The sequence below is a fragment of the Ruditapes philippinarum genome, unplaced genomic scaffold (genome assembly GCF_026571515.1).
Source record: "Ruditapes philippinarum isolate M1 unplaced genomic scaffold, ASM2657151v2 ctg588_1_1_1_1, whole genome shotgun sequence".
Lineage (NCBI taxonomy): Eukaryota > Metazoa > Mollusca > Bivalvia > Venerida > Veneridae > Ruditapes > Ruditapes philippinarum.
Window position 1 is genome coordinate 71,826 of NW_026852750.1, and position 16,436 is coordinate 88,261.

The window sequence follows — 16,436 nt, forward strand, 5'->3', positions numbered from 1 at the left end:
ATTGTCATGAAACGTAAGTAAAACGGCACCGTACAACAAAAATGGCGAGCGAGCTGCTCTTTCCGACGGACGGACAAAATGAAGATTCTAGCGAGAAGAGTAGAAACGAGGAACTTTTTGTGTTTGGCTATCACTGCAAACTTTTCAGAGACGATGAGCAAGCTAATATGGTGGACTCTGGAACCTACATGATCCCATGGATGGGGGATGAAAAGCTGAAGATAGACAGGTCGGTGTTCTCTTCAACATGGATTGGATTACTCTCGATTGTTTACGCAAAAGGTTTAATATCTCGCGATTGTCGATTGCTCTAATGCAGATTTTAGTTCATACAGGTATCTGAAGATAACAGCGACATGTATGATGAGCTTGAGAAAGTAAGGACAGTTTCAAGGACAGAACGATTACTTCCCCTTTGGTGTACTACATGGATTTTCCCCATTTGCAACACCCCCAAAAAATTAAAAAAGGCCCATTTGTAAATCAAGTTTTTGTAGAAATTTTTTTCAGGTACAGTGTTTTATTGGAACTTACGGTTTAAATTTTACAAATGTTTTTTTAAGTTATTCATAAAATTTAATGCACTAAGTTTAAAATGGAAAGGTTTATCAGCCTGTAAGTGTAAATGAATTCCTGCATTTTTCTTTTGCCTTGTAAATCTTAATGCCACATATGTTTAGCCTTTATCTTTCCAGGTTTTTACAGGTACAATCAACACTAGAGCAAAGTGAAAGAGGTTATTTGGGGAGACTATCTTTGGAAAGATTGTTGAATACAGAATATTATTTCATGTTCCCTGCTCACATTTATAGTTATGATGTGTAAATGTAATGTCATTTGTAAATTAAGAGCAGTTTTAATATCTTCATAAAATGATGAATATTTTAATTGCAGGGAAAATCCACACAGATTGTCAATGTTTTACTTAATTAAGAATGATAATTTTTCATAGTTACTAACTGCTAGGTTCTTGTCTGCAGGTATGATGGGCGAGGTCACTTATATGACCTGCGACCTTATGATGCAGACAACTTGAAGGGGTTACCTGCACCTGTTCTGACTGAAGATGAGAAACATGTTGAGCAACTTTGTGACGAGGAACGTTATCTTGAACTCCACACTGATATTGCTGAGAAAAATATGTATGAAGGTAAAAAGATATTATCTAAGTTACTTCTGGATTAATCTGTAATAAATTATGATTGTCATGTTATTGTTCCTGTACATATATTGCAATTGGAAAAGAATAAAGATTAGAATTAACAAGGTTACACCTATTTGTAAATGAACAATAAAAAAACTGACTACATGCCAACATTTGTAAATTATTGGTAATATCTTTATAGGTTTTAAGTCTTTATCACAGGGAAATCATAATTTCAAACATAAATATTGATATAACTTGCATGAATTTTTCTATTTCTGTTTTCAGAGGAGGAGTGGAAGAGGTATTACGAGTCTTTGTCAGAAGGATATCAAGCTGTAGGCTTCAGTTATGATGCGTTTGGCCAGCCACAGGCTCAACCAGGTAAAATACAGTACTTTTCATTGTAACATAAAGTTTTGTAGGTAGTTTATCCTCTGGATCACGACAGTATGCCAAATTGAATTAACCAGAGCATAGTTCAGCCACTGCATTGTTCCTGAGTAGGCTGTCAAGCAGTTTACAAGTACTAATTGCCTTCACTTTCACAAGGGACTGATAACTTGTGTACATGCCAAAGCAGGGGTTCAGTGTGAATGACCATGAAAGGATTTCATATTCAATCACAATGAAACTGACCACTGACCTTCGCTGTCTGGAAAGCGAACGCGAGTCGCCTGATTCACAGTCCAACGCTCTACCTAACGAGCTAACCAGAAGGTACAAGTTTTGTAGGACAGACAGTGAACTACTTAAATTAATACAATGTGTCATGGTCAGGACCAAAACACCGTGTTCAGTTGTCATCCATGAATTATTGAATACATACATAGAAAATGACATAAGATCAGTAACACAAGTATTTCATACTAAAGTATCATAACATTACATCCCATATTGAGTTTTTACTGTTTTGGAAAAGAATGCTTATCACTTTATCTGATGCAACAGAAATACATTCTAACTTGGTCTGAACATGTAAAAAGTCAACTTTGGTATAATTGATCTTTCAATGTGATTGAGTAGCTGTATAAATTTAAAAAAAAATCAGTTTCAGAAGAAGCCAAACCAAATCCAGAAGAGGCTGTTTTTGTTCCACCTAAAGAATTACAAGTACCTGTAGGGGTTGCTATAGTAAGTGACAGACATTTTTGTTTAAAGCATCATGCATGCAAATTTTCATGAAAAAAATTTATGAAAACTTTGAAATTGTACTTAAAAGTAAATTATTGTAAAGTGAAGTAGGAAAATTAAAGTGATTTACACATTGCAAACAGCACTTAAAATCCATTTAATTAATCAAAAAAACGGTCAAAATATGCCAAAATTCCCCTTACTGCATTAGTCTTGCAGTAGAAACATGGTGATAGATTCTGCAAAATCAGTCAAAAACAAAACATGTATGGGTTGGATTTTGATAAGTTACAGTTTAATCATTGTGTTTGATTATTTTCATATAACTAATTTTATGAATCATTTTCAAGTCTGCTACCTTAGTTACCATATTTTTTTCCCACTTTTAAACCATCAGTCCAAGGCTCCCTCCTTATTTTATAGAACACATTCTGAATTAATGTTTATTTTAGCCGGCAACTATCAAAGAGAATGCCATCATAGAGAAGACGGCCAAGTTTATTGCCGAACACGGAACACAGATGGAGATTGTTATGAAGACAAAGCAAGCCAAAAACCCACAGTTCATGTTTATGCACTTTGAAAACGTCCTTCATCCCTACTATAAACATCTCATTAAAATGATAAAGACTAAGAAATATATCCCAAAGTCACCTGTAAAGGAGGAGCCTGATTATCACAATGACAGTAAGTATAGGTTGTCTCCCTTTGATTTTGTCAATGATTTTATACCACTTGTGTCCCTTTGATTTAGTCAATGATTTTATACAGGTTGTGTTCCTTGAATTTAGTTAATGATTTTGTGTTGGTTGTGTCCCTTTGATTTAGTCAAAATTTTATATTTTGATTTAAGTTAACATTTTATAGCAGCTGTGTCCCTTTGAATGAGTCAATGATATGATGCTTGATTTAGTCAATGATTTTATACTGGTAGTGTCCCTTTGATTTGGTCAATGATTTGATGCTGGTTGCATTCTTTTGATTTAGTCAATGATTTATGCTGAATGTGTGACCTTTACTGTGTTGGTGTGCCGTAAAACCAAACAAAAAAAAAAAAGAGATGCTGAATGTGTCTTCTTTGACTCAATGATTTCATACTGGTTTTGTACTTGAAGTCACTGTGATTTAACTCTTACCCAGTTCAGTTTGTATGATGGACATAATCTGCTTTGAATTTGGCTGTTTTCATTGTTGTTAATTAATAAATGTTTAAAAAAAAGCAACACCTGTAATTGACTTCTATTTTGGGTAATTTATTTTACTCCTTATCAAAATATTTAAGACTTCAGTTACTGCTTTCATGGTCAAATAGAAATATTAAACAAAGGTTTAGCATATTTATAATTTGTTTTTAAGAGTGGGCTGTAAATTGGCCAAGTTTCCAACGTGCCAATGAGACTAACTTAACGAGAAAAATAAATTTGAATAATTTTGAATTATTTTTTATTGTTTAATCAGGTGGAGAAGGTGATGACGGAGGTCATGGTTACCTACATCCAACATTAATGACAACAAATAGAGCTTCACCTGTACCCCAGGAGGTAAACAGATTGTTTATCAATTGAAATATATTGTAAATCTATTAAAAATATTGTTGATCTACTTATATAGATCGTTTATCTATCAAAAAATTGTTTATCTATAAATATACATGTAGATCATTAATCTGTTAAAAAGATTGTTTATCTATTAAAGGAACTGCACTGAGGTTTATAAGCCTAAAAAACATAAAATTTTAATTTTTCACATAGATAAACATGAGCACTCAAAACAGAAATATAAATAAGATATAATTAAGAAATATATTGAAAACTGTACATTTGTGCTATAGTCCGATTTGAGTGAAAAGCGTTTAAACGCTTTTCAATTTTGGGTCATTTTTCACTATTATAATAATTATTCTGGAACAACGGAGCAAGCTAATGATCTGAAATTTTGCACATAAGGTATTGGTATAGATCTACATCAAATGGAGTAATAATCTCAAAAAATAACTTTCAGTCCCGTCATGTCAAAACCCTCAGTGGAGTCCCTTTAAAATAGATTGTTTATCTATTGAAATATATTGTTTATCTATCAAAAAAAATTGTTTATCTATGAAAAAAGATTGTTTATCTATTGAAATAAACTGTTTATCTATTAATATGGATTGTTTATCTACATGTATTTAAAATGTGATTAAAATTCTCTCCTGAATCAGTAGATTAATCTATTTATTTGCAGTCAAATTGCAATCAGTAGATTAATCTATTCATTTGCAGTCAAATTGCCAAAACCAAGTCTTAATGTCCCAGCACAGGCACAGCAAAATCGATTGTCTAATTTGCCCAGGTAGTCCCACAGCCAGGGTGGACAAGTAAAAATTTGTCAGCATTTCATTCAGAAATAAAATGTGACTAACAAATAAATCAAATAAAATGGACAAGTAAGTCAAAATCAGATTTTGAGGCCCTGCAGCACATGATACTTTGTATTTTACAAGGACAATTTCGTTTTTTAATTTAATTTTTTTCTTTTTCTTTTGTTTAATAGTTCATTGAATATCATAACATTGAACATTGTAAATAATAATTTTAACAAATGAAATTTATATTACAGGTATATAAGCCTGTACCAATGCCAAAAGTTTCCATACATGAGACATCATATGGTCAGCTACTTCAGTCAATGTCAAAGGTCAACAAGGAAGTAGAAGATAAGAAAAGGTAAATTTTCATGCAAATTTATTTTTAGCTTGACTATTTGAATAGTAGGGAGAACTATTGTACTCATCAAGGCATCAATGTCAAACTTTAGTGAAGTTTTGGGTGTAGATTGGTATCTCTGAAACTACTGTAGGGAATTGGTTGAAACTTCATGCCCTTTTTGGAAAACATAATAGGAGGTCACTATCCAGGGTCCATAACTCTTGCGTTGGATTTGACAAAATTAGGCCCTTTTTGAAATTTACTTAACAAAAATTATACATTTTCCAGGCTCTTGTTTTACTATCGAGCAATGAGATGTTTTAGCAAGCGGTCCTACCGATACATTCTGAAAGATATGTATAGAAATTTTCATTGGGAAAAGCGTACTTTAGATTATATCTTCAAAGTCAAATATAAAATAAACATAATTATCAATGTCAAGTTATTTTTATTTTTACCTGTTCAACATTAGGATTGGCATTATGTCACTGTAAGTACCTAAGGTCACTGACTTTCAAACACTGGTCTTTCCATCTCAGTGATAGGGAATATTCTAATTGTTGATTTTTCGCAGTTTGTTGCGCAATAATCAATAAAATCACATTTGAAATGGTAAAATACTAGAAAATGTTCCATTTCATCTACTAAGTAATATTGATGATCTGTTTCCATATCCCCTTATCATTTGCATTCTGGAAATATCAGCTGTGAGTGTTTGAACAGTGAGGTCCATGCTTGTTTATTTTTATGCCTCATAAATAAATATGGAAAAAATCTAGTTGATTGCAATGGAGGTAGTCTGTTGAGTGATGTTTAATTAGTGTTTAATACATGTGACACAGCATATTCAATCAGTGTTTTTTTAGGTGTTTATTTTATTTTGCTAATGCCGATTTGAATTATTTGATTGTTTGAAAGACATTTTCTTAGAGACATGTGTACATATTTTTTCACAGGTCCTTTATTAAAATCTAATTAATTTTACTTGCTGTTAATTATTTAAAAAAAATAAATGCATTTACTGATATAATAAGTCCTCTAAACATAAATGAAACAGCTGTGTGACATACCATAAAAATTGTAAGATGGTCACTTGTTTGAATATTCTTGGAGTTATAAAATGCATTTTAGGAGGTGATTGGCTAAAAACAGTATTAAGGCATTTGGCATGCCATGCTTTGGTATTGCTTGTCCTGGAAATTTAACTCTTAAAAATAAATCTTAAATTCTCTCATAATGATTTAAGTAAGCCAAGTATTAAAGAGAAAATCCTTTCAGTAGCATTCCTGGCCAGAATGACACCCTGCTGTAGATTCATATCCTTACAGGGATGTCAAAGACAGATATACAACAGCTATAGCAACTAGCTGGTGAAAAGTTTGTTAATCTGTCTGATATCTGTTCGTGTCTGATTGAAGGCTGTTTATTATTCAAAGTTTGTCTGTCCATATGCTGGTATTAACCAGCTGTTGAGTTTATTGATTGGTAGAAACATATCATCTGTTATCCAGCCATTGTAACATTCTAGTAATAATAACTTTGTTATAGTTATGTTTGAATGTACATCTTAATCTTTCCTATCTTGTTTAACTTCAGGAAAATTTATTTTCATACTTTTTAAAGATTGATTAATGATTTACTAGGAAATTGATAGGTATATTATTTGGAAATAAAATACCAGACTATGTTTTGCTTTGAATATGCTATATTAATGGTAAGAAATCAATTTTGAATTTTTGTTGTTTTGAAAAGAGGATAGTTAATTGAAGTGTGTTTTTGCAAAATGTGTGAGTTGTTGTGGTTTTGTTTTTAATTCATATACATTGTAAATATTCTATTTGCATGAGCAATGTTGGAAATTGGAAGAAACATGAAAACAAGTAGTTTTGACAGTTAATTTGTTGCATGTGTTATATATGTGTTTATATGTATTATGTGTTTTATAAAATAGTACAGAAAAGGTTAGTTGTTTAAGCTGAGTTACTGTGTACTTATTTTTATACATTTCTTGTGTTTTTCCTTGGCTGTGGCTTTAATATATTATCTATTATCTATGTATGTGCAGAGAAAGGGAAGGCAGGATGAAGAAAACGATCAAGTCTGAGCCCGAGGAATCCTCACTACCAGCATGTGTGGCACAGCCTGTTTATGGGTCCTCAATGCCTCCTCCTCCAGGTATTGAACCTGTCCAGTTACCCAAAGCCAATGGAGACCAGACCAGTTCAAAACAGATTAAAGAGGAGCCGGGAGATGGGTATGTGGTCAATTATTGTCTGCCTAGTGTAAGGAGGGTTGTGGTATTGATAAAAAACATACTCTTTTCAAATGCTTATATGCTAATTTAGTTAAAATATCAATAAGTTGTCCCCAAGATTGTTTGTGCTTGGTTGCCCTTCTATTTATAAACCAGTGTTCCTTGGTTGTGTAGCTGCTATAACTAATTATATTGTTGATGATCAAACAAAAATTGTAATATACAAACAAAATCATATACAGAGATGCTAAGAAAAAAAATAAAACTGTAAGGTCCGAGAAAAATAATGTTAACTTAACTTAATCATGCTATGAAATTTATCATTCTCAGTCTGGCCTATATGCTTACAGATTGATTTGAATTTGTGCAGTATTATTTTATAAAATAATCAAAAATTTAAATTTATTTGTATTTAGATTAATGACTGAAGACTTAACTATGAAGATTGAGGATACAAAACAGTTCTCATAACATATGGTTTTGAAATTTCAGCTCCTCTCACAGATCAACTTCCCCTCCCCCACAGATAGTCCCGCCCCCTCCAGATGTCCAGCCAATCATCGATAGGATGGCAATGTATGTTGCGAAGAATGGGGAGGAGTTTTCCATTGTTGTTAAGTCAAAGAAAGATCAAAGATTCCAGTTTTTGGAGTCATGGCACACACATTATCCTTACTATGATTTTAAAAGACATCTGTTCCAAGAAGTAAGTTAAATGGTTTCTTTACTTGGTATAAAGATATAATCCCGGGATGACACTGTGCAATTTTCTGACATGATGATCAAGTCAGTGACATTTTATTTGGTTATTAGATATTTAAATGAAAAAGTGTTCTCAAAACATAATAGCACCATATAAAGATCAAATCAATAATAAATAAAGTGATCATACTATGTGAAATGGGTATGAATGCTTTTTACACAACAATAATTACCTCCTCTGGTCACCACTTTAAGGGTTAACCAATTATTGGTTCCCCATTGTGATATTTTGAAGATCATTCCAAATATATCATATGCTTAAGATCAGATAAAATTCACTCATAATTTGATCATCTTCATGAAAACTGATAAAATTCTTTTACATATTGGTGCTATAATAATATTAATCTTCATCTGTATAAAAGAATTTGACAATTCACCAAAACAAACTGTTCACATTTAAATTTTGTCAATTATATTATATAGGATATTGACCCCCAAAATGGCTGCCACTATTGAAAAGAGAGATAAATATTGTAAAATATTAAAATCGGGAACTATCAGGGGTTCCACTAGCCATGGAATTCTGAGGGTCATTTTGACCAGTATGGGCAGTCTTTCCAATTACAATGCAAAATCCTCATGATTTTAACAAAATTTGACCCTCCAGTTAATATTCTGAGGGTCAAATCAGGCCTTTTAGAAATTTGAAGAGTCAAAGTCATTTCAAGGGTCAAATGGACACCCTGAACTATCTATTTAAATGAATCCCTATTTTCAGGAGATAGAGAGAGAAAGAAAGATAAAGGAGGTGGAAGAGAGTAAAAGAGAACAAGAAAAGGCAGAAGTTTTAGCCAAAGGAGTCAAATTTAAGCTAAAGAAAGCTATTAAAGAACAAGACTCTACAACTATAGAGAAGAAACCAGTGTTTGAATATGATGAGTCAGATGATGAAAATGGTACGTAATTTAAAGAAATTTTCATATAAAAATATATTAAACTTTAATATTCATGAAAGTTGTGCTTCTTTGGCAGTAGTAAAGGTGACTGATTTCAAATCTTTTTAGAGATGATTAGTTATACCATGTGGTTGTGTCATCCTGTGAAGTTCAATAAGGTCAGTGGTTATACTTTAGTACCTGCTGTTGCTAAAATGTAATGAATAGCTGAACATGAGGACTTCCTCAGCCAACAAAATTGGAGTTTACCGTAATTTAGTGGCTTTAAACCCAACCAAAATAAACAAGAAAAAGAAAAAAATTGCTCGGATTATGTCTAATCCCCCATCAGATTGGATGATGCATTTTGCAAAAAAAAAATCAAGTATAATTTTTGTTCAGTACACTTTTAAATGTTCAGTTTCTTTATTCAAAACACAATGTACAACCTGTCTCTAAATTCATAAGACCATTACAAATATTGGTTTAAATATTTTCACATGGATATAAGTAGTAACACAATACTTGTTACATATATATCTAACGAGACTGTAACTAAATTTCAATGACCATATTGTTATTTTGAAACAAAAATAAATTAAAACTCTTTTGTCCTTTTAACAGGTGATTCGGACAGTACTCGAGAAGCAAAGCGATCCAAGTCAAACAATGCCTCTGGCACAAGTACCCCAGTGCGTGACATCTCCACAGATTCTAGAAGTGCTGAACAACTTGAAAGGAAACTTGGTATGTAATATTTTTTCATCATGTTGAAGCATACAGTATTATACTCAATATACATTATATACATATACATATATATTATAAGTGTTTAATTATTATTCTGATTCAAACTGTTTTCACCCTCATAAATAATCCCTGGGCCTTTGACACTTGAGTTGCAGTTTATAAAGAATTTATTTTAGTCTGATTGTAAAGGAAGCTTTAAACTTACAGACACACTATCGAATCCATCCCTGGAAACCTGTACAGAGCAATAAGTGTTAAGTTTCTTGTTCAAGGAAACAATTACTTGTCCATGACAGAGCTTGAAACGAGGCAGCTAGGGATCCTTAGATTACTAGTCAGATGCATTAGACACTCAGTCATGAGTTGTAAGATATATATTATAAAAAATAAATATTTAGAAGGCTTCTACTGTCCTGATAGAAATTTATAATAAAATGGCGTGTATTCATGGTTTTCTTGTATCATTATCATATTATAGAAATAAAACATTTAGCTCAATGGAAAAACTGTCATGAAGTACCTTTTTTATTGGTTATATAAATCAATGTTATAGTGATATTGGTAATGTTGAAAATTGAGGACTTTTTTTTTGTAGCTGAGCAGCATTGAAAAATTTTATGAAATGCTAAAGGTCAAGTTAAGTTTATTTTATTGATAACTGATTAACACATTAGAAGTTTGACAGTGTCGATAAAAATTGAAAAATTGTATATTTTTAGCTGAGCAGCGTTTAAAAGATAGGTTAGCAGCATCAGCCCGGGAGAAACTGTCACAAGTCGACAAAGAGAAACAGATTAAAGCCGAACGTAAGAAGAAGGCAGCTATGTTTATTAATCTGCTAAAGTCTCAAACTGATACAGCCACTGAGGAAGATAAAACAACAGGTATGTGGAGGTCTTTTTTTCTTAAAAATAACAGAAAGATATAAATGCTTTTAAAAGAAATTGTTTATTGACTTTGAACCACTTGCCCATTGTCACTGTGAGTTTGAATCCCAACAGGAACTTTGAATTCTTTTATGTGAGCAAGCTATCTAGATAGCTTACAGAATGTTCGTGGTTCTACTGACTAATATTACAGTTACCATGGTGCTATTTTCATGGCCTTATAATCGCAGCATAACCACTTCAGATTATCAGGTATGTCATACCATTGCGATTTGGGGAACCTAGGGGAGACAAACATTTTAAAAACAAACTTACATTTATGTCTAATTCATTTTTAGTACCCAATCAAGCAACACCAGCTATCAGTGAAAGAAGCTCACCTGTTAAGATGGAGGAGGAGAAATCTTCACACCACAAGTCTAAACACAGGTCAAGAGACAAACGGTCAAGGTCAAGAGACAGAAGTTCAAGATCACGGAGATCAAGATCTAGGTCAAGGTCAAAGAAGAAGAAAAGAAATAGATCACCTACTCCCCCAAGCGCTTACAATGTCTCGAGAAGGTAGGTGATTGAGATGCAGCTTTAATCTGTTAGTCTTTTTTCCATAACAGATGCAGTCCATGCAATTCTTCCATGCTTCCCTATCATACTGACGTCTGATCATAGTCTGCACAGTTGGCTATTCTTATAGTACTTTGAAATTTTTCCCTAAAATGTCAAATGGTTTTGTTCAGATTGAAAGATGGACAGGTCCATTTACAATATTTAGCAAGGTAAAAGTAAAAAAAAAATAGTGACTCTATACATAAGGTTTTGCATGTAACTTCATAATCTTAGTTACTACTAAATGTTTTTTACTGAAATTTTACAAGTTTCTTCTGGGTCATGATTGTACAATGTAGGTCACCTTACAAGATTTATCATGAATAGTTTACATTTTTCAAACTTTTCCCTTTTGTTGTGCTATTGAATGAAGTAATGTTTAGAATAAAAAGACACATTCAATTTTTCTAACATAAAAAAATGAAAAAGTCATATACAAATGTACATAGGTGTTTATTTTCGATGAGTGCGGCTTACTTAACTTAAAATTCTAAATGAATGTGGTTTGTTGAAGTTTTCTTGTCCTTTAATTTTAACTTTAGTAGAAAAATACAGCCATTAAAAATAAGTTCTGATTGTGGAGTAGTGATACTTTTTCAGGCTAAAATCAACCATATAGCTTAGATTTTAAGTTTTAGAATTTAATATTTTATCTTCTTTTTTTCCAGGTCTCCACTAAGATTTCCTCCACCACCTCCCCCTCCTAGATATATGGACCTCGGTAGAAGTAGATACTCCAGATCACCTTCAAAAGGGGGAAGTTCAAGACGAAGGTCAAGGTCAAAGGACAGAAGCACAAGACAAAGGTCACGCTCAAGGTCACCATCCAAGTCAAAATCGAAAAAAAAGAAAAGGTCAAGGTCACCAAAGTCAAAGAAAGAACATTCTAGTCATAAAAAAAGTTCTAAGAAAAAGAAGAAAAGATCTAGATCTAGGTTAGTAAATTGTTATGTTTTATCTTTATTAAAGTGGATAACTACTTTGATTTCTTTTATGTCGAAAATTGCTTAATTGGAAAAATATTTGGTACTGGCGTATTATTTTGAATTGTGCAAAATTGATTCGAACCAATACAAATATCATTCAAAGCATAGTGAGAAACTGGCCAGTTATGTGTTGATGTGTCGTAAAAATCCAAACAAACAAACAAAATAGAGAGAAACATTTTAAATTTGACAATAAAAGGTGTGGAAAGATCTGTCTGATATCATACTGGAATGAACTCCAGCAAATTTTGATATCAGGAATTTCAATTCTAAATTTTTTAAAAGATTGGTGAAAAAAAAACATTGGGAATGGGTCTGGTAATCTGACCCATGATGACACTTTAAAATAGCATGGAAGGCGAGAACTTTGATTTAAACTACCAAAATCTTAGTACTATTGTAGTTAGGTGACACACTATATACATCTAAATACACATATTAGTGAATGGTTTGATATTTGGACTTGGTAATATTAACAGATTTATAGATATAAATCATGTAAATCAAGTCTTTTACTTTGAATTAACTACATTATGTCTTATTTGTTAAATGAGTGTTAACTAGAGAACTTGAATGAAAAAAAGAATGTAATTATGGTAAACATTGGAATGACTTTCATAATTTCATTAATCAGTTTACAGTAAAATTGTATTGTTTTCATAATCTTATAGTCAATTTTTGAGAGTTGTAACATAGAATATCTCAGTTATTTAACACACATGGATATTGGATGTAATTTGAATTAAATGTCATTCTGCTATTTTAAGTAGGGTTTTCATTGTTTAGCAATGAGTCCATGCATGCGCTGTTCACTTTTTAGGCAAAATACTTCCATTTATATTTCATAACAAGCATTTTGGAAACATTCGTTTTTTTAAAATTCAAACAATAATGTTTGCAGCAGATATAGATATATAGCTTTATACACTTTTAAAAATTCATTCAGGTCTAGAGAGAATAAAGAAATTGGGCCTGCAGATATGCCAATTATTATTGAAGACGAAGTTACTGAACCTGAAGTTACAGATCCAAGAGTTAGCTCCCCTGCTGGTATAGAGGAAGAATGCATGGATACACTAGAGGAAGGCGAGACAAGGGACAGTACTCCAGAGCCGGGTCAAATTAGTGATACAGATACAGCAGGCAAGGAATCTCCATCCAGGTGTGTATTATATGATTTTTATCACTTTGAATATTATTTTTAAAGCCGTTACAATTTTTGTTAAATGAGCAAGAGTTATTCAAATGTTATTTACATATTGGTGACGTGTTATGTAATTCTGATGCTATAGGTGTATATTTCAGGAGAAAACTCTGAAGTGATTGTATGTATTTTAGGCATGGGTAAAAGTTGGAAATTTTAAAAATCCTGAAAATTCTGAATTAAGCAGTTTCTTCTATAGTTTTACATAGGAAATAGAAGGCTTTCAGGAGACTGAAAATCCTGAAATTCATTAGTAATCCCGGAAACTTTTACTGATGATTTTAGGCTAAACAAGGGTCCAGCGGCCTTTTCAGGCATTGAGAGTACGGACCCTCTGAAGTAATTACTGAAATACCTTATATACATGATGAATATATTTTTTCAATGCAGATCTCCACAGAGGCCTCCTGATATTGACCCTGAAGTGACCTCAAGGTCGTCTGAACAATCGCCTCGCAAACGCAAACATAGTAGATCCGTCTCTGTCAGCAGTAGCGGCTCATTTACACCTCGAAGGTCAAGATCTAGGTCATTGTCTCCAGAAACTAGGTCAGTGGCATCAAAATCTAACTCCCCTACAAGGTCAAAATCTAGATCAAGGTCAAGATCGAGCTCAAGATTTGTCCAATCTCCAGCAAAAAGTCATTTAACCCCCTTGAGAAATGACAGTATGTCAAGGGAAGGAACTCCGGGACCAGGGGACTTGGCGTCTGGAGAACCAAGTTTGATAGGAGGGGAGACAACTGGACCGCCAGTAGAACCAAGCTCATCAACTGGGGACGTGAATGGAGGTGGAGATACAGAAAATACACAAAATCAGAAAAATGTTTCTTCAGTGAGTATCTTCATTTTATTCTATACCTTACAGATGCAATGCTGGTTGCTTTTATGTAAGGTTTCATTTCAAGTGTAATATAATATTTAATTGCACTCAAAGAAATAAAAGCAAAAACATCACAATTGATGGAATATCGCATTTTCTCAGCTTAAGCAGCACGCCTCCAGATTCATGTAAATTTTCATGAAAATTTTGGAAATGTATTTAAAATTAAAATATTGTGAGGTGAGCAAATAAAGTAATTTTTGTATTGCAATTGGCATTCACAATCCAAGAGAATTACCAAAAAGAGGTCCACATGTGAAAAAACGGCCATTACTGCGTTAGTAAGGCAGTAGAAATATGGGGATAAAATACTGCAAAATCAGTCTTAAACTGCACATTACATGCAAAATTTAATTTGGATCTTGATTGTCTTTACCTTTCTGAAAATTCTAGTACATTTTTCTCAATATTGATTTTCTTGAGATATTTTGGCTCATCTGGAGGCGTTCAGCTTTAAATCAATATTTTAATTTTACGAATATTTGTGTCTGTAATGCATATGCCTGTTTATCCAGAATGGAGCAGGTTAAGTCTGAACATGAATAAGATTCTTGATCTTATATTTCATAAGTTTCGGAGAAAAAGTTGAGCTATTATGATTGCTGCTTAGTGGTTGTGCAAACATTTCAATATAGCTTATTATTCAAACATTTTTAAACTTATCAACATGAACCTTAGAACACTTGCTTATTTTGTTAGACAAAGGACATAATTCTGAAAGCTATATATTCGGAGTTGTGTCACATTTTAATTTTTTTGTCAAAATTGAGTTATTGATATTCTTTGCCCTTAACAACGAGCATGCACTAACAGGGCATGCGGTGCTCTCGAGTAACAAAACTCGCTGGCATGATACTAGCTTAACTTTACTGTTTGAAGTTTAAGTACTTAACACTCCCATTGTGATGAAATAAAACCTTGACTAGTTCACCAGTGCCACCTAGCTAGATGCACAACCATGCACTTTGGCTGTCCTTTTTGTCTGTTGAATTTTACTACTTTTCAAGTCCATTAATATTGACCACAGACTGTTTCAAATTCAAAGCACCTTAAGTATTTTTGTAAATTTGTATACTTTTTTTTTCAGTATATGTTGAATCGTGTTCGTGCAATTATAAAGGCTAGTAGGGAGGCTATAAGAAAAGAAGATGACATATTTATGGATGATTCCTGACCAATGCAGCATATTTATTTTATATATTGAAAAAAATTGTTTTATATTAAAGCATGTATTGTTGTCTGTAGGTTAACTGCTTTTGTTAATGGATCATAAAGACATACGGTAAATAAGAATACGTTTCGCTGATTAAAAAGAAAAGACACTTGCTTAGACACTGTTACTAAGAAGACTATTCAGTGCTAGGCTTACTGATTAAAGTTTCCAGATCATAGGAAGTGGACACAATAATGACTTGCTTATTAAAGTTTCTGTGTCTTAGGTAGTGGATGCAATAATTCAGTCGGAATAGATGCTTTTCACATACCAATTATTATTTCCCCTGGCCACCATTTTGAGGGTCATTCCCAATATTTTATATGACTAAGATAAGATAAATATCTCTCAGTTATATTATCTTCATGAAAACTGATAAAAATCTTTTACATGATAATAATTGCTATATATCATATGTATACAAAACCTTGACAGTTCACTTAAGCAAGGGAGTTAAATGAAAACTCTTGCACTGCTGTAACTAGGCTGCAAGTTTAATGATATATGCTGTCCAACTATTAGCTGTTTTTTAGTGAGACCATTTCATCAGGGTTATAATATCTTTAATGATAATGCAGATTCAAATGATTATTTGGTTTGCATTAACGCTATTTTAAGTGTTGCATAAATTGTGTTTACGTCATAAAAATGTCTACATTCCTGAAAGTGATGATACATCTATATCATATCCTCTATCTGTAGTAATGTTGTCTACTTCATTGTCAACTCTGAACAAATAAAACATATTAAAATATGGTTTTGGCTCTTTGTCATTATTTATGGACGGACTATTAGTATTGAAATATTTTCAGATCTCTGGCTTATTTTAAAGGAACTCCACTGAGGTCTAATAGCCAAAAAATATGAAATTTAAATTTCTTACATAGATCAACTGTGGCTTTTAAAAGCGAAAGTTCTGCAAGATATAGCAAAGCAATAAACTGGGAAATAAATCAAAACTCTTTTTTTTTTGTGCTTTTCTTAGCCCGATTGAAAATTATATTTTTGTGATTTTCTTTCCCTGATTTGGGTGAAGTGTTGCAACTCTTTC

The 16,436-nt window shown here is 32.5% G+C and overlaps 1 protein-coding gene across 2 annotated transcripts; it reads left to right on the forward strand.

Moving 5' to 3' along the window:
• Positions 1–4: 4 nt before the first annotated feature.
• On the forward strand, positions 5–15,490 carry LOC132723526 (splicing factor, suppressor of white-apricot homolog). 2 transcript variants are annotated; one of them, XM_060708252.1, is made up of 17 exons: positions 5–229; positions 981–1,150; positions 1,433–1,528; positions 2,196–2,278; positions 2,731–2,965; positions 3,737–3,819; positions 4,877–4,983; positions 7,031–7,219; positions 7,712–7,925; positions 8,703–8,880; positions 9,484–9,606; positions 10,329–10,493; positions 10,835–11,057; positions 11,768–12,034; positions 13,032–13,247; positions 13,680–14,124; positions 15,260–15,490. In XM_060708252.1, exons 1-17 carry the CDS (start codon positions 42–44, stop codon positions 15,344–15,346), a joined length of 3,069 nt encoding a protein of 1,022 aa, XP_060564235.1. In that variant the 5' UTR covers positions 5–41; the 3' UTR covers positions 15,347–15,490. The 2 variants fall into 2 exon arrangements, with proteins under 2 accessions (XP_060564235.1, XP_060564245.1); XM_060708262.1 differs by having other exon boundaries at positions 86–282.
• The last annotated feature ends 946 nt before the right edge of the window (positions 15,491–16,436 follow it).